The following is a 19,013-nucleotide window of genomic DNA, read 5'->3' as shown; positions in this document are numbered from 1 at the left end:
CTCCAGGCTCTCCCCTGTCAAACCCATCCTCCCCACTCCAAGTCTGACCACAGCCCCACACTGCTTGGCATGGGAAGTCCTTCTCAGTCTGGCTCCACTCTTCCTTCCCAGTCCTGACGCAGTCTCAGCTCCACCTGGCTCCCTGCTGTTCCATCTCCCACTTCAGGGCAGTTGTAGGCCATTCCCCATGCTTGGCCAGCACTCCCTACTTACCCACACTCTCTCAAGACTCGGATCAAGGGTCACCTCCCCCACAGAGCCTGTCCTGATTCAATCAATTTCTAGTGTCCCCCTCCCAACTCCCAGAAATCATTTGTCCTTATGTAGCACATATTTGGTATCTGTGTTCAAAGTTGTTTGCTTTTTTTTTTCCCTAATAGACTAAAAGCACCTTGAAGGTAAGAATTGTTTCATTTTTTTCTCTATTCCCAGCATGTCACACAGCACTGGCATATGGAATATCATGGAATAAAGTCATTTGCTTTGCTTTAGCGAGGCAAAGCTTTTATTCAAAATAAAATAAATTTTATTCAAAATTTTATCCAAAATAAAACTGCTCAAAGCTTTTATTCAAAAATAAAACAGCAGCAGCAGCTGGCCAAGCTGGGGGTTCTTCAGGCAGTGGTCCCCACCCCGGGAAGCAGGAGTTCCCCTTTTCTTGTTACGTGACAGTCTGGGAAGCTCAAAGACCATCCCACACCTACCCACCCTTCCACGATGTTTGTAAATGATTAAATAAAATGTGTAAATTACAGAGGAAACCAATACTGAAACACCTGGAGTGAAGTGACCGACGGTGCTGAAGCTGAAGGCGGGACCCCTGAACAGATTCCCTGGCAGTTTTCTTCAAGCTGGAGGCCTTCATTCTGCATTTCAGAATTTGGGTTATTGAAGGTGTGGCTTCCTCTCCCCCAAGAGGCCTCTGCCCAGGCAGCCCCTTCCTCTGGCTGGTCAGTCCCTCCCGGGTAGCCATTCCTCTCGGAGCCCCTTCCCCCTGCCGCTCCCCCAGCCTGTCCACGTGTCCCCTCACACTGCTCAGTCCCTTTCACGTGCTGTCTCCCCCAGGGGAATGTCAGGTCCTTGAAAGCAGGATCTGGCCTTCTCTTCGCTTGGATTTATACCAGAGTGCTTATCACTGTTCCTGGCAGAGTATAATACAAGCACTTAATAAATGCTTGACTTGACTTCTCCCCCAGTGCTTTGGCAGGGGCTGTCCCACGTGCCTGGAGTGCAATGGAAATGACTTGTCCACAGTCACAAAGCTACATCAGTCCAGACTCCACTCTGCAGGGGAGTTCACTGTCAAGGGGTCTGGATAAGCAAGGAAAGGACACAGACTCCAAGGCTGCCTCCACTACGCTATCGTTGAGATCTTGGCAAAGTCCTTTCCCTTCCTTGCTCTCCACTGGTCACTGGTCAGCCGGTGCAGCCCTTCCGGCTCTGCCCAGAGGGGTCAATGGTCTGTCTCCTTCCACGACAGCGTGTGCTAAGGGAAGAGGAAGGGAAAGCATCCACGTGATGCCACCTCACACCCTAACCCAAATTCTGAAATGTAAAACGAAGGCCTCCAGCTTTAAGAAAACTGCCAACGAATCCGTTCGGGGGTCACGCCCGTCAGCTTCAGCACCGTCGGTCAGTCGGTCACTTCACACCGAGTGTCTGATTAGGTGATAATTAAATCCGCTCGACCTGAGATTTGTGGAACGAAAAAAGAGGGAACCACTTCTCACACCTCGAACAGGGAAGGCCTCCGGGGCCTCGGGCCTAGCTTTGCATTCAGATTTGTGACAGCGTCATCCAATGACTCCGAGGTCTTCCTGAGTCTCTTTTAGAAGAAAACAACAGGGAAAAAACCCAGTTCTTGGAAGTAAACCAAGCAGTTTCATCTGCCTCTAATAGAGGCAGAGAGTAGAGGGAGTAGGTCAATGAACACAGGATCTACAACTCAGGACAGAAACAGCCTCCCAAGCCTGACTCTAACACTAGCTGAGTGACTGTGGGCAAGTCCTTTCCCTTCACCCCAGTTCTTCATCTGCAATAAAGGGATAAAAACACTCACATTACCACCCATACAAAAGTAGTGGGAGGAAAATTCTAGTCTTGTGAAAATGTGAGTTTTGTTATTTTGCTGTGGCCAACCACAGATGCGCCATCTTGTTTCTAATCTGTTGGTGGCAAACAGAAGTCTTCCATCTTCCTCAACTCACAAAAATTCAAATTATAAAAAATAACCAAGATTTAGAAATCAGTGATGCTATGACCCAGTCTGTTCAATACTGCATGCTTTGTCACGAAATACTTGGAAACTCTATAAAAGGCTTTGGATTACTGCCAGCCAGTAGACATATCCATTTAAGATGGCTTGCACACAATGCATTTTTTAATTATAATTGCCCCTTTCACCTATGGTTTAAAGCATTTTGGAACAAGTACAGGAAAAAACGCTCCTTGATTTTCAGTCTTCCACATTATTATATGTCTTTAAAATGCCTTTGACGGGGCGAGAGGAGGGCCTAGTAGCCCCATTGTTCTTTCCTCCAAATGTTAACAGCTGGAAAATGAGACAGGTGCTTTCAAGTATCAGCACAATTTCCCTCCTGTTGAGCATTTGAACTGTGAGGTTCAGTATTTCCATGTAACTACACAACAATATAGCTAAATTTCCTCACTCTCCCTCTGGTGGTGCAGAAGGGAGTGGAAGTAAGCCCATTGTGGTTGATTTTGCACAGCAGTTTCTCTGTAATATCCAAATTGTTTGGTCATTTAGGAAAACCTCATGTCAATAGTCAATGCATGATTCCAGTTTCTGCAATGGAAATAAAGCGTCACAATCTCTGCTGAGCATCGTAAAGACAAAAGCTGCCCTGTTTTCTTACCTCGGTGAAGGTGGAGAGCATGGTGTCTCTATGACCTGGGTCTTCTTGGCATCTAAGGTCTGAAACTGTGCTATCAGAGCTTCCAGGTCCTCCTAGGAAGGAAGAAGTCAAAGGTGAGGATTTTTTCCCCTTAATCATAAGGGATTATTCTCCACTTTTGCCTAATCCTCCTTTCTGATTTTAATAAACTGTGACTTTATTAAGAAAGGTGAGACAGGCAGCAAGGTACATTGGCCACCGCTGGCCTTAAAGCCAAGAAGACCCAAGCTGAAGCCCCATCTGCCACATCCTGGCTGCGGGACCCTGGGCAGCTCCCAGGGGCCAACCATCAGCCGCAGAGCAGATACTAACTTCACGAGTAGAGGGAGTTTCCTCACTTACAAACTCCCTATACCAACGCAATCACTGGGCCTCTCTCTGCCCCTATCCCATACCTAGGGGAGACATATAAACATACATATAAATAATTATTTTTTTTATCCATTTAAAATACTGAAATTTTGGACACATCTTCAGAAAAAAAGAAGGGATAACCACTTGATGGGCCATTATTTAGTGGTACAGAGTTGACATTCAATAAATTCATGCTAAGCTGCTGGGGGGAGGGAGTCCATGGGTGTGGAACACTGCATAGAATGTCAGATGTGTTGATTTTTTTTTCTTTTCTTTCTCTTTCTTAAAAGAGATTCTGTGTTATATGGGATGGCTCCCAAGGAGGAGAAAGGAGTCAGATGGGGGAAATTTAAGTAAGGTACAAACAAAAGATATCAATAAAAATTTATTTTTTAAAAACTACTTAATTGCTCAAAAGATAAATTAGCTGAATTGAGCCGATCAAAATCCTTGAGCAAGTGGAATAGTGATTTTTCTCCAAGTCTGAATGCTACTTCGATAAAATGCTGCCTATTTGTACATACATAGACACGTATTTGTCTACATGCCGAGATTATTCAGTATAAACATCTGAATTTCCTGAGTTCTTCCCCACGTACACACAGTGCAGGCAGTCAAGAACTACAGCCCCTACAGTAGGTAATCAGTAGAATACCAGATGCAGCCTACATTCCAGGCTGTGGATTTTAGAAGCAACATCTGTGCTATCCACTCCTCACCCCATCGGAAAATTTCAAGCCCCGATCCCAGACTCCTCCTCTTCAGCCTCTCCAGCACTCTGGCCTTCATCCCAAAGCTGCTCTTAGCCCTTTCCGTGACCTCCAGTCTCCTTCCCGCTCTGCTCGCCTGGCCATCTCCCTGGCTCCAGACCAGCCCTGACCCCTGGGTTTGCTACCAGCACGCCTGGCTGGCCACTCCCCTAGAATCACCTGCCACCTGTCTATAAGACCACGTGCCTGAGTCATCCACCACCCTAAATTCTCTGCTCCTGCCCCAAAACAAACGAATTCTCCCCCCTACAAATTTATGGTACAAAAAAACCTACACTGGACTTTCACTGCTGTTCAATCAACAATCAGTCAACAAAAAGTATTTATTAAGTACTAAGTGCTACGTGACTAGGGCCACCAAAAAAAAAAAACAACCCCTGCCCCTCAAGCTGTTGTCAATAAGCATTTACAAAGCACCTACTCTGTGCCAGGCACCGTGGTGATCAGTTTACAGTCTAGTAAGAGAGGCGGCAGATGCAGAATAGCTACAAGCCAAACACAATGAGTCAGGGAGGGAGGGTCAAGAAGATGGCCCTGGAGCTGGGTCTTGAAGGCAACAAGGGATGCTATGAGGTACAGGTGATGAGGGAGGGGACGGCCAGCATCAAGGCTCAGAGACAGGCGAACAAGGGTCCTGTGAGAGGAGCAGAGAGAAGGCCAGTCTGGCTGGACTGCAGCGTGCAGGAAGGGGAGTACTGGATAATCCAGTAGACAGTGAGCTCCTGGAAGGCAGGGACTGTCTTCTGCCTCTTTTTGTAACCTCAGAGCTTAGCAAAGTGCCTGGCACATAGTAGGAACTTCATAAATGTTTGATTATTGATTGATCGATGCAGCTAGGAAGGTAGGCTGTGAAGGGCTTTAAAAGCTGGAGTCTACATCTTCCGTTAGAGGAAAGAGGGAGACGCTGGAGTGGACAAAGGCAGGAAGCGACACGGTCCGAGTTTCACTTACAGGGATGACCAGGGTAGAAGGGCTGGCCTTCCAACGACAAGGACGGCAAATCCCAACGCTTCCTCTGATCTGACCTTCCCGAATTCTCTCTACACCTCTCAGCGACATCCCTCCCCTCACCTCCATCCCACCGGCCCCACAAGTTCAGTACTTACCTACTCCCAAAGACTGATCTCTCATTCCCACCCCACAGGCCTTCCCTCAGGCCCACCACTCCATCCACGTTCCATGCTGTATCTCTGGCTATTTGTTCACCAGCTCGAAGCAGCAGAGCAGAGTGGACAGAAAGCTAGCCTCAGGGCCTGGCAGGCCTCAGACACAGACTGGCTGAAGGATTTCAGAGAAGGCACCACCCAGCATGGGGAGAGAGCATGTCCTCACCTGAGAGTTCCCTATACCAGTGAAATCACAGGCCCAGGCTCAGTCCAGAGCCTGGCACCTGGCAGTGCCTTTGCATAGACTAGGTGCTTAATGCCTGTTGCACTGAACTCCCCCCCTTCCTCTCCTTCACTGCCATCCTTAAAAAAGCTGTCCCTACCCATCACCTCCCTCTGCCTCCTCACTGTCCACTCTACTCAACAAACCCTAGGATCTGGCTGCCCCTCTGCCCTCTCAGAGATCAGCAGCCTCTTTTCAGGCCTCACTCTGGGGTCACCTCTCCTGTCGGGGGTCCCCTCCTTTGGCTCCAGACACCACATTCCACGAGCTCACCCCCAACCTCTCCAATTCCCCCCCTTCCCGGTCTCCTCATCTTCATCAGGCTCTTACCCTAACTCTGCTCCCTTCATGGCCTCTCAGGACCAAAACCTTGGGGTGTTCTCTTTGACTCTTCTCTCTTCTCATCTCCCACACCCACCTGTCACAAACTCCTCTTAGCTCCCCCTCCTCTCTAGGCCCACGGCCACCACCCCAAGAGGGGGCATCCTCACCACCCTCCTAGATGACAACAATCACTGCCTGGGGCTCCCCACCTCGGACCCCTCCTCTCCCACCGGCCGCTGACGTTCCGCCTACATGCGTGTCTGTGTCTCCCCCATCACCAGCTCAGCTAGCGGTCATCTTTGTCCCTTGTCCTTCTCACTGCTAAACTCCTAGAGAAGGCTTTCTCAAGCTCTTCGCACAGCGCCTGGCACACAGTGGGCACTTAGCAAATGCTCACAGCTTGTCTGCAATCAGTGCTCCACCTTCTTCCCTCTTAACTCTGCATCTGGCTTCCCACCTCATCATTCAACCCAAACTGCTCTCCTCAGAGGGACCAAATTCACCAAATCCAAGGCCTGCTCTCCGCCCACATCCTTCTCAAGCTCTGGGCATCCTCTGTCATGGTGGATGACCCTCTTCTCCCTGGGCTGTTGTGACCCTGTTCTTTTCTGGCTCTTCTCCAATCAGACTCCTCGGTCTCCTCGGATGGATCATCTTCCAGGTCACACCTGCTAAGCCTCTTTGGGGGCCCCAAGTCACTTCTCTTCTCTTGATAAACTTGGTTTTGCTTGAGCCCATCAGCTCCCATTCAATCATCATCTCCCTGCTGATGATTCTCAGATCTTCTCATCTAGCCCTACACTCTCCTGACCTCTCCTCTCCCATCTCCAGCTGCCCAATGAACATCTCTAACTAGATGGAGCCACATCTTAACTCAGCATGTCCAAAATCAAACTCACTGTCCTCCTGCCCCAAACCCTCCTCTCCTCCTAACCTCCCTAGGGCACCACCACCCTCCCAAGCACCAAGCACCGGAGGTCATCCCTGACTCCTCACTCCTTCTCCCAACCCACGCCCAATCAGCTGCCAAGTCCTTCCAATGCCACCTTCCCAACATCTCTCCTCTGACACCGCCACCACTCTGGTGTAGGCCCTAGTATGCCAATATGGTGGCAGGCTGGTCTCCTGCCAGTCTCTCCCACCTTGGCTGTCCTATTAATCCCTTCCTAAAGTGCCAGTCTGACCCCACCAACCCCACCCCACCCCATGCAATAAACTCTAGTGGTTTCACATCACCTCTAGGATCAAATATAAAACCCCTATGTGATGTTCAAAGTCCTTCATTACCTGGCCCTTTCCTACCTTACTCTCCTACTAGACACTGATATATGTGTGTGTGTGTGTATACATTTACACACACACGTATATACAGGTGCATATGTACATAGACACATATAAGTATAAACGCATATGTACATATACTCACATAAGTATGTATATGTCTATATAAGTGTATGTGTATATACATACATCAGTTTCCACATATACACATATATACAGAGTTTACACATAGTTGTTGACAAGTTGTTGCCTTCATTAGAATGTAATCTCCTTAAGGGCAGAGGCTGCTTTTGGTTTTTTATTTGATCTTTCCTTGTATACTTTATACAGTGTACCTCAGCCCATTGAGGGAGATGTTATGTCTCTTTTACAGTTGAAGAAACTGAGGCAAATTGAGGTTAAGTGACAGGTAATTACTTCCTATTAATCCTGTATATAATGTGTTTTGTTTGCATGTTCTCTACCCAGTTAGACTGTCAGCTCCTCGAGGGCAAGGACTGTCTTTTGCCTCTTTTTGTATCCCCAATGTTTATTGAATTGAAGCTGGAGGGAGGATAGATTAGAAAAGGAGAAGACTAGAAACTGGAAAACCAATTAGCAGACATTTAAAATGGTCTAGGGGAGAGGGGCTAAGACCCAAAAGGTACTACTAAGAGGTCAAATGACTTGGCCACGGTCACACAACCAGGAAGCCTCAGGAGCAGGTCTTGAACCCAGGCCTTCCTGGATCTGGAGTCAACTAATGCTAGGCAGTTTCTCCAACAATAACAACAATTCCCACGTATGGAGAATTTTCAGGTTTACCGCAAAGTGGAGAGTGCAAGGGGATTTCACTCCCCCTAGTTCACGGGTGAAGCAGCCAAGACCCTTCAGAGAAAAGGAAGGCCACGCTGGGGCAGGATTCGAACCCCAGGGTTCTGGCTCCCAGTACCACCCTCTCCAAGCTACGGCAGTTGGGCGCCACGAGTGACTTGGAGTCAGGAAGACTGGGGTTCAAATGCTGCCTCCGACAGTAACTGAGCGGCTTCACTCTCTCGGCCTCGGTCTTCCCTCTGTAAAATGGGCACGACCGCCCCACGGGCCTGGGGGGAGACCCTCACACGCGCTTTTATCGCCACCACCATCCTCGCACTCCAGCCGGCCGCTCTGGGGGTGGCCCCAGGCCCGTGACGGCTGAGGCTCGGGGGCCCAGGACAGGCCCGAATCCCGGCCCCGGCCCCGGCGGGCCCCGTTACCTCCTCCTTCCGGGAGCGCTTGGACACTTTCCTCTCCATCTTGGCGGCGGTCTTCTCCGCCCCCTTCACCTTCTTCTCTTTCTTGTTCTTCTTGCCCATCTTGGCGGCCCCGTAGCCGGCCGCGCGTCACCCGGAAGGCGAGGGCCCAAAGCCGGCGCCACGCCCCCTCGCAGCGGCTGCCGAAGCCTCGCCGGATCCACGCGGGACACCAGGAAGGGCGACCTGAAATTCACATGGCAACAACTCACGTGGCTGCGTCACTTCCCGTCACCGGGCGCTGCGTGAGGTCACTTCCGCCTTGGAAGGGGCGCAAGGAGGAGAGAAACTTGGGGAGGAAACTCCTCGAGAGGGGTGCGTTGCGACGAGCGCCCCCTCAGGGAAGGGAGGGCTCTCAGTCGTCACATCATCCTCCTTCCCTTCCCAATAGCACCCTAGGGTTTATAGCTGAAGGATCGCCTGCCCTAACGGCCTCCTTTTATGGAGGAGAGAATGGAGGCCCACAGAGGCTAAGAGATTTGCCCAGAGTTACATACTACAGAATGAAAATTCTCAAAAACTCATCTTCCCCATTAGACTGGCAGCTCCTTGTGGGCAGGGACTGATTCACCTTGCTTTGTATTGCTCAGTACAATTCCCAGCACACAGTAAGAGCTCAATAACAGCCGTCATTTATGGAGGGCTTTACAAATATTTTCTCCTTTGCTCCTCATCGCAACCCTGAGAGATAGGTGCTATTGTTATCCCCATTTTACAGATAGGGAAACTGAGGTTTAGAAGGGTTAAACCCAGTATCACCCAGCTAGCTAGTAAGTGTCTGAGGCTGGATTTGAACTCAGGTCTTCCCCCACTCCAGGTCCACTGTACCACCTTGTTGACTTGCTGATTTCATCTGTAAAATGGCGATAAGAGATAAGCAACTTAAACTAGAATTTTTGTGAAGAAAGCACTTTGTAAACCTTAAAATGATCACTTAAATTAAATGGGAATGCTGACCACTCCCTCACTCTCCCTCCATCAGGCATTGCCAATAAAAGAGGGAGAAAGAATGTGAAATAAGGCCCAAAATTACAAAAAAAAAAACTAGCTAGAATTATTGGGGAATTACAGAGGTACTTACCTCCTCATCACTCAATGAATGGGGGGGAGAAAGTTCTAATTTGTCACTTCCATTCACTGTGCCCTTTTAAAAAGGGGGAGAAAATGATTCATCCTCCCCCCCAACTCTACAATACGTCAATCTGAATTGGTCTAACTGTTCAGACCACCAAGATGAACTTTATGTTTTTCTGAGAAAACTACCCACAGTCTTCATTGTACTCTTCATTGCCACTTCTCCTTGATGTTTCCATCTTAATTTGTGACATAGGAAAACATCAGAATGTCCATATGGAGCCTTGGAGTTCATTTCATTCCACACCAAAACTCCCAAACTCCGGAAGGATTCTGCCGACAAAGGCTCTCAGAATTAGACTGGGAGGCTTTTGGGCTATAAAATATGTCACAGTGATTTACGCCAGGGTGTGATTCTCATTACCAAGAAGAGAGAGAATAGAACATTAAAAATGAGACCAGAAACCAAAAATAGAAGAAAGATTAACTACCCAATCTTATTTTGGTGAAACTCACATTTTAAAACCTGGTGAATTATCTTAGCTCTAATCTATCATTGCCCAAGTTTGAGAACATTTGTGTGGTCAGATACCCTCTGCTGCATCTGAGCCAAAGTCCAGGAGAGGGGGGAGAAATCCGTTGCTAATTACTGGAATTGGAAGGAAGCGGATTGTCGACAACTGTATTAACCTCATGCAAATATGCTATGTAAATAGGAAGCTACCCCCAGCTCCTGTTCAGCCTAACCAGTGCTAAGCAATATTTTCTTAACTGCCGCACGAGATTACGTGGAACAAATAATAATAATAACTAGCATTTACGTAGCGATTTAAAGTTTACAAAGCATTTTACAAATATTGTCTCATTTTATCACCGCAAAAACCCTTGGAGGCAGGTGCTATTATTATCCTCATTTTGCAGATGGGGAAACTGAGGTTAAGTGACTTGCCCAAGGTCATGTATCTAGTATCTAAGGTCAAATTTGAACTGAGACCTACCTGCCTCCATGTCTACCACTCTCTCCAATGTTGTACTTATTGATCTCAAATGTGGATATAAAGCAAAATGTACTTTATCAATTCAGAGATACTCCGTCTTGGTGAGTGGGGACTTTGGTGCTAAATGGATAATTGATGTCCCCCTTCAGTGAAGTAGTTAATGTGTTGATTGGCTGATAAGGAAAAGACTACAGGCAGAGAGACCCCCTAGGAGGCCCTGACAATAGCATAGAGGTGTTGTGGGGGAAGGATCGTCAGACCCTGGCAAGTGACTGGCTGTGCAGTCACAAGTGGCAAGCGTAGTAATGAGTCAATACACTAGGAGTAAAAGGGTTGTTTGCGGCAGTAAAGCTCTAGATTATTCAGCATGCATTCGAGGTGGGCCTGGCATGGTTGTGGGACTTTTCCTCAGCAACAAGATGGGAGAACGTCGATGGTAGGGAGAATCTGGGGTTGGAGTTCAGAAAAGAATGAGAAGGGATGGACAGGGGTGGGGGAGCGAGGGTAGAGAGTGGCATTGAGGTGAGCTAGTTAACTATAAAATAAGATTGAGAAAGAAGGAAAATGAGGCTAGAATAAGGTCAGTGAAATAGAAAAGCAGGAAGAGTAAAAGTAACTGAAGGCTGCAGTGTGGATAGATAGGTGTAGCAGGGATGAAGGTAGGGGAAAGCTACGGGAACAGTGAAAGGACAGGTTTGGGTCAGATAGAGGCAGAATAATTATGAGTGGGGAGATTAAAGGATTTGTTCTGTGAAGTCTGGATTCGGCCAAAGTGCTGCACTTGAGGACCTAGAGGGCCATATGTGGCCTTGAGGTCACAGATTCCCCACTCGACCTATACTTTCACTCTATCTTAGCCACACACAAGGAGCATCCCATCTTTGATCTAACTCACAATTATTCTGTCTCCACTATCCATAAGGCTGAGGTTCCTCTACCTGACCCAAACCTGTCCTTCACTGAAAAGCAGGATACACTTTTAAGTTTCATCTACTTTATTAGCATTTTATCCATCACTTTCTTAAGCCTAAACAATCAACAAAACCATAACTCAAGGTCTGATTTGTAGCATTTGGCCATTTACAAGGTTGATTGGTTGCTGTCCTTCATTCTCCAAGAGGACCGAAATGGCAGCACTATGTTGGAGTCAAGATACAGTGTGTTCAACTGCGGCTGATCAGACCACAACAAGTTTGGGAGGCTCTACCACAGGTCAGGCACCAATAGTCCATGTGGACGTTTGGAGTGGAGATGTCTCTAAATTTGTATCTCAGCTTTCTTTTGAGCCACTGCAATTCTGCTTTGCTCATAAAGCACAGCACCTTCTCCAATGTGGGCACACCATGCTGGGTGGTCCTGTGCCAGTGTTTCCCATGTCTCCTGAGCGATTCCCAAGTTCTTCAGAGAGACCTTGAGAGTGTCCTTGTATCATTTCTTCTGACCCCCACGTGACTGTCTTCCTTGTGGGAGTTCTCTATAAAATAGTCTTTTAGGCAAACATACATTTGACATTTGAACAACGTGGCCAGCCCATTGGAGTTGGGCTCTTTGAAATAGAGTTTGAATGCTCGGCATTTCAGCTCAAGAAAGGACCTCAGTGTCCGGTACCTTATCTTGCTAGGAGATCTTTAGAATCTTCCTAAGACAATTTAAATGGAAGCAATTTAGTTTCCTGGCATGGCTTTTCATAGATGTCAGCTACAGACTATTAACTACAGGCCATCTTAGCAGGGGCATTCTAAAGGTGATAAGACCCACTCAACAAGATCTCAGGGCCTTCCACAGGTCATAAGTCCCTGTCAGCAAGGTCTTGAATTTTCCACAGGCCATCAAACACTAATGTTTGACCAATAGTATCCTAAGGCAGCTAGGTGGCATGGTGGATAGAGCACCCACTGGTGCTGAAGTCAGGAAAACCTGAGTTAAATTCAATCTTAGACACTTACTAGCTGTGTGGCCCCGGACAAGGTACTTAACCCTGTTTGCCTCAGTTCCTCATCTATAAAAGGAGCAGGAGAAGGAAATGGCAAACCCCTTCAGCGTCTTGGCCAAGAAAACCCCAAATGGGGTCATGAAGAGTCAGATATGACTGAAACAACTGAATCACGAGAAATCCAAGAGATCCAAGGAAGTGGTGGTTTTAAAACAGAGGTCACTAGGGAATGAAAACAGTGCTTCATGGAGGTAGGGGGAGATTGCTGAGACTTAAGAACCTTATTTCCAGTATAGTGTACTTAGAAGTGTGTGTGTGGGAAGGGGTAGAGGTAGTTCTAATAATAAGGTACTACTACTAATAATAATACTAATAATACGGTACTCATAATAAGGTAATACTTATAACAGGCCTGACTAATACAGTATGAATCTATCTGGTAATTCCAATACAATTAATATACCTATCAATATAGGTATATTAACTAATCATAACTCTTATTCTAACAGCATTAATTAACATAACTAACTCAAATTTAATCCTATTCTATTTAACTCATTCACTTGCACGGTCACTGATACCTATTAATGAACTGAGTAAATACTGATTAAATTGTCTAGGGGTATCAAAATTATGTTCACACAGTTCTTTTGGTCTGTAGCTGGTTAGACTGAGTTATCCACATGGTGGTTTGCCAAGGAATACGTATTGCTTCAAAGACAGCCCCCTCTTCCCCACAGGCCATTCCACAACGATTACAATTGGATTATCACTCACCTGGCTGGAGGTAGAAGGGGCCAATTCTATGATTCTGGGCTAGCCCAGAAGGCCAGGGCGCTGAGTATTGAGTGACCAGGGTCCTCACTGGTTATACCACAATAGATTCACACATCTGCCTAGCCAAGAAGAATAAAGTTCCAGCTTGGATATTGATTAGGAAGAGGAAGGGAAGATAATAAGATTTATTAAACACTGTAGGCCAGATACTGTGCTAAGCACTTTACCAATAGTATCACATTTGATCCTCAAAACAACTCTGGGAGGCAGGTGCTATTATTATCCCCATTTACAGATGAAGAAACTGGTTAAGTGACTTGCCCAGGGACATACAACTGGTAAGTGTTTGAGGCTAGATTTGAACTCAGGTCATCTTGAATCCAGGGGCAGCTAGATGGCACAGTGGTTAGAGGGCTAGGCCTAGAGTCATGGGGACTCCTCTTTGTGAGTTCAAATCTGGTCTCAGACACTTGTGTGACCCTGGGCAAGTTACTTCACCTTGTTTGACTCAATTTCCTCATCTATAAAATAAGCTGGAGAAGGAAATGACAAACCAGTCCAGAATCTGCTAAGAAAACCCCAAATGGCGTCACGAGGAGCTGGATGGTTGAACTGAAAAAATAATAATAATAATAATAATTGAACTTCCTGAATCCAAGTCCAGGGCTTCACTCAGGGCTCTCCCCCACTGCCTTGAGATCTTATTGGATGGCTACGCACCACCAGCACCACACCCCCAGCTCCTTGCCTCGGCCTATACTTTCTAATGTCCCCAGGACATCTGCTGCCATGGTACCAGGAAGCTCATGACTGCTGCTGTGCCCTGTGGACACAGATGTCATTTGCTAAAGTTTCCTCCCTCTGGTGACATTTACCTTACAGTCGATGCTACCTTAAGGAAGAGTGAGACCGGCTGAGATGTTGGGTGTGGGCCATTCGAGACAAGTCAACAAGCATTTATTAAAGGTTTGCTATGTGCCAGGCACTGTGCTAAGTGTTGAGGACACAAAGAAAGGCAAAAACAGCTTCTGCTTTCCATAAGCTCACATTCTAGTGGGAGAGACATTATGCACCCAGCTGTGTACATACAAGATACATCCAGGGTAAACAGGAAATCAACTTGGAGGAAAGGCGTGGAAGGACCGCAAGCCCCAGTCTTCTGAGTTGGATAGGGTGAATTCCTTTCATGTCTTCCCTCACCTTCAAGTGCAGACAGCATGTGTCCCCCACCCCACCCCCCACATAATCCACGAATCTTTTTTAGGCTGGGGGATAACACATTCTATACACCACTTTCCTTCTGTCTTTTCACCTCCCACCATGTCCCTAGTAACTAGTATCTGGCAATACAAATTGTTCTAGGCCAGTTTTGGTAAGCCTCAAGAATGCATTAGGAATTATTGGTGGAGTTGTGAACTGATCCAATCATTCTGGAGAGCAATTTGGAACTATGCCCAAAGGGCAACCAAACTGTGCATACCCTTTGATTCAGCAATACCACTACCGGGTCTGTATCCCAAAGATACCATAAAAAAGAGAAAAGAACCTACATGCCCAAAAACATTCATAGCAGCTCTTTTTGTGGTGGCTAAAAATTGGAAATGGAGGGGATGCTCATCAACTGGGGAATGGCTGAACAAGTTGTGGTATATGAATGTAATGGAAAACTATTGTGCTATAAGAAATGATGAGCAGGCAGACTTCAGAAAAACCTGGAAAGGCTTGAATGAAGTGATGCTGAGTGAAGTGAGTAGAACCAGGAGAACATTGTGCACAGTATTATCAACATGATGTAATAATCAACTTTAATAGACTTAGCTCTTCTCAGCAACACAGTGATCTAAGACAATTCCAAAAAACACATGACGGAAAATACTATCCACATCCGGTAAAAGAACTAAGGAGTCTAAATGCAGATTGAAGCATACTATTTCACTTTTTTTTTTTTAGCTTTTCTCTTTGTTCTGTTTCTTCTCTTACAACATGACTAATGTGGAAATGGGTTTCATATGATTGTACACATATATCATATATCTGACTCTTTGCTGTCTTGGGAAGGGGGGAGGGGAGGAAGAAAAATTTAGAAATTAAAATCTTATAAAAATGAAATTTACATGTAATTGGAAAAAATACTACTTACATAAAATAAATAATAATTTATATAATATTAATATATTATAACAATATAATATATTTTATATGATAAAATAAATAAATAACAGTTTAAAAAAGAAGCATTAGGAACACTGGAGGAGAAGGATCTGAGTCATTTTCCTCTGCTAGCGAAGCCTTGTCCTCTTCGCACCAGCAAGGATAGGGACACCTCAAGATCTAGAAAGCTAAGGAAGATGCCACCAGAAACATTGCTTGTTAATCCATTCCATACACAGTAAATGAGGAAACAACCTCTAATCCCATATAAAGAATGTCCATTTGATTAATGTATAGCATTGTGTGATGTCATGGGAAAAGCACCAGACTTGGTGTTAGGATTCAATTCAACTCAACAAGCATTTCTGATTCTTAGCTTTGTCACTAGTGTGATCTCAAGCAAGTGACTTCTCTGTAGGTGTCAGTTTCCCCATTTGTAAAATGAGGAAGGGGCAGCTAGGTGGTGTAGTAGATAGAGCACCAGCCCTGAAGTCAGGAGGACCTGAGTTCAAGTTGGACTCAGACACTTAGCCGTGTGACCCTAGGCAAGTCACTTAACCTCAATTGCCTCAAAAAAAAAAGTCTGAGGTAAAGTGAGGAAGTTGAACTATGTGATGTCTCAAGGTTCTTCCAGCTTTAACATTCTATTATTCATCAGATGAGCCTTTTAGCATTGATTTATCTCGTGACTAAAAATGACACCCCTCCTCTCCACCCTAATCAGCTGATTTGCCCTGTTCCTGCAATTGGCCCTAAGGGACACCAGACAAGAGAATGTATATGATTTAGTCCAAGTTCGTTCTAACTATTGAAAAGAAATAAGTGAACAACTAGAAATCCATGACCCAAAGTTGGCTGGTCAATAGCATCCTCTTTATATTTAAAGAACAATTCATTAATAATGGAACATTAATAATGGTGCAATGGATAGGGTGCTGGACCTGGAGTCAGGAAGACTCTTCTTCTAAGTTCAAATCTGGCCTCAGATACTTACTAGCTGTGTGACCTTGGGCAAGTTGCTTAACCCTGTTTGCCTTGCTTTCCTCGTCAGTTAAATGATGAAGGAAATGGAAAACCAATGAAGTATCTTTGCCAAGAAAACTCCAAATGAGGTCATGAAGAGCCAAACATTACTGAAAAATGGCTGAACAACCATTAATAGTATCTCTAAACATCATGTTCTCTGGTGTTCTGTAAAAGTCATTTTGTTGTTTAATGACACCTGGTAACGAACAGTTCATTTTTCCGGAGGGGATTACAAATGTAAATTAATTAACAGAAAGGGCACTGGTAAGAGGAATAAGACTCTAGAAGGCAGGCAACACACACATGGAGGAAGAGAGTATCAAGGGTCATACTTCAAACTGTAACTCTCCACCGACCAGAATCTTGCCAAAGGGGAGGAATGTATGCCATAAGGCAACAACAATGAGTATATGGACAAAGGCAGGTAAAATCTGATTCAGGGGGTCCCCGTTAAACGCAACTCTCTGCCCCTTTATCTCAGACTGTGTGCATCTATTTTCTAGGGTCTTGTCTTCAATAGCTTAGAGGACTTTGGGGATTCATTTCGTTTTATTAATCTCTCTTCCCGTTGATATTCTCTCCCGTAAGTCAACTTTGAGTTGGCTCATTAATATGATTACAGAGTGACTGGAAAGGTTTGTGACCTGGGAGTAGGGGTAGGGATCATTGTTTGCTCATCTCCCTACACACCTCCTACCAGATATGGCATCCCTTCTTTTTCCCAGACTGACTATATTCGTCAGTCCCTATCTGTGGTGCTAGCACTCTTATGCAACAAGAGTTGCAACAGCAGAGGGTGCCGGAGCCAGTGAATATTTACACCTTGGATCTCAGCTTCAGAGGCTGCATTGAGTGCATAGTCATTGGCAAACAGAAAATCATGCACCAACACTCCCTCCACTTTGGTCTTGGCTTGTAGCCTTTTCAAGTTGAAATCAGAATTTACCAAGGCAGCTGACCTTGATAGATGCAACAAAGTATGGATCAGTTCTCTGCTGCTTGAGCTAATTTTGGCCTAACAATTAACACCAAGAAAATACAGGTGCTCCATTACCCAGCACTACACCATCCATACGTGGAACCATCGGTTACAGCAAATGGAGAAATTTTGAATGCTGTGGATAAGTTCACTTACCTTGGTTGTGTATTTTCCAGAGATGTACACATTGATAATGAAGTTGATGCACTCATTGCCAGAGCTAGCTCAGTGTTTGGGAGGTTCCAAATGAAAGTGTGGGAAAGCAGAAGCATTAGACTAACTACCAGACTGAAGGTCTACAGAGCTGTTGAGTTGACCTCATTGTTGTATGCCTGTGAAACCTGGACAGTCTACCAGCACTGTGCCAGCAAACTAAATCGCTTCTATTTGAACTGTCTTAGGAATATTCTGAAGATCACCTGGCAGGATAAGATACCAGACACTGAGGTCCTTTCTCAAACTTAACTGCCAAGCATTCAAACTTTGCTTCAGAGAGTGCAACGCCGATGTACTCACCACATTGTTTGATTGCGAAACATACACTTGCCAAAAAGATTATTTTATGGAGGACTCACATAGGGGAAGCATTCACATGGTGGTCAGAAGAAGTGGTACAAGGATACTCTCAAGGTTTCTCTTATGGACTTTGGAATTGATTGTGTGACGTGGGAGACACTGGCATGTTATGACATGGCATACCCTCATCAGAGAAGGTGCCATGCTCTATAAGCAAAGCAGAATTGAAGTGGCTTAAAAGAAACGCGAGATTTGCAAATTTAGAGAATCCACCCCAAATGTTCACATGGACTATTTGTGCCTGACCTGTGGTAGAGCATCTGAGCTCATATTGGTCTGATCAGCCACAGTCAGACGCACTGTAACTTGACCCTAGCATAGTGGTGCCATTTTGGTCCTCTTTGAGAATAAAGGACAGCAACCAAGCAACCTTGGAAATGGCCAAATGCTACAAATCAGACCTTGAGTTACGGTTTTGTTGATTGTTTAGGCTTAAGAAAGTGATGGATAAAATGCTAATAAAGTAGATGAAACTTAAAAGTGTATCCTGCTGTTGAGAGAGTTGGTTGTTAAACATTTACTAGCACATCCCCGGTTAGTAGCTAATAATTTATTTTATATAAAGGAAGACATATAAATACTATAATGAAGAGAAGGCAAAAAGGTGATTGAATACTCTAACTGAAGGAGCAGAAAATATTTTTTCCCTATTTAGGTTCCTTCCTCTGAAAGAAAGAGAAGAAAACTTTAGAAGAATTTTTTAGTTAGCAGGGGATTGAATCCCCAACTCAGAAAAAGGGAAGAAGGGTAATGTCTCTGAGGGGGACTCTGCTTATTTTACAAATCATTATCCTTGTCAGTGCAAGAAACATTTTCATACCTCTCAGAGGCTGAATTCAGCAGTGGTCATAATCTTTTTTGAAGGAAAGAACTGGGAGTACAAGGTCCTGAGCACTCAAAATTTCCCAATATGACTCCAAAATGAGGGATGACATGAAACACCAAACCTGCTTCCTTACTCTCTTCTTTCTGATGTCTTTCTCCTGGAATTCTCCGGGGAAAAAACAGTCCCACAGTCCCCTAATTCTACAATGTAATTGCTGGTAGATTCTGGGGAAACACCTGGTGATTCCAAAGTGGGGTCCCTAAATTTTTCTTGGGCCAGTGGAAATGGAGGGCAGAAGAAGAAGAAGAAGAAGAAGAAGAACAAGAACAAGAACAAGAAGAAGAAGAACAAGAACAAGAAGAACAAGAA

General features: G+C 45.4%; 1 protein-coding gene across 1 annotated transcript in view; it reads right to left on the bottom strand.

The window, feature by feature from the left end:
* The window catches only part of KLHDC4 (kelch domain containing 4), a 93,714-nt gene extending 85,290 nt beyond the window's left edge, over positions 1-8,424 (bottom strand). Inside the window, exons 1-2 of the mRNA XM_027847731.1 lie at positions 8,269-8,424; positions 2,877-2,968 (exon numbers count right to left, since the gene is read on the bottom strand). Of these exons, the coding sequence (XP_027703532.1) occupies positions 2,877-2,968; positions 8,269-8,367 (191 nt within the window). The 5' untranslated portion in view covers positions 8,368-8,424. The remainder of the gene's footprint in view (positions 1-2,876; positions 2,969-8,268) is intronic.
* Positions 8,425-19,013: the final 10,589 nt, after the last annotated feature.

This window comes from Vombatus ursinus, unplaced genomic scaffold (assembly GCF_900497805.2).
Source record: "Vombatus ursinus unplaced genomic scaffold, bare-nosed wombat genome assembly UNPS02005286.1, whole genome shotgun sequence".
Classification (NCBI taxonomy): domain Eukaryota; kingdom Metazoa; phylum Chordata; class Mammalia; order Diprotodontia; family Vombatidae; genus Vombatus; species Vombatus ursinus.
The sequence above is the reverse complement of the archived record's forward strand: the minus strand, read 5'-3'. Positions and strand labels throughout refer to the sequence as shown.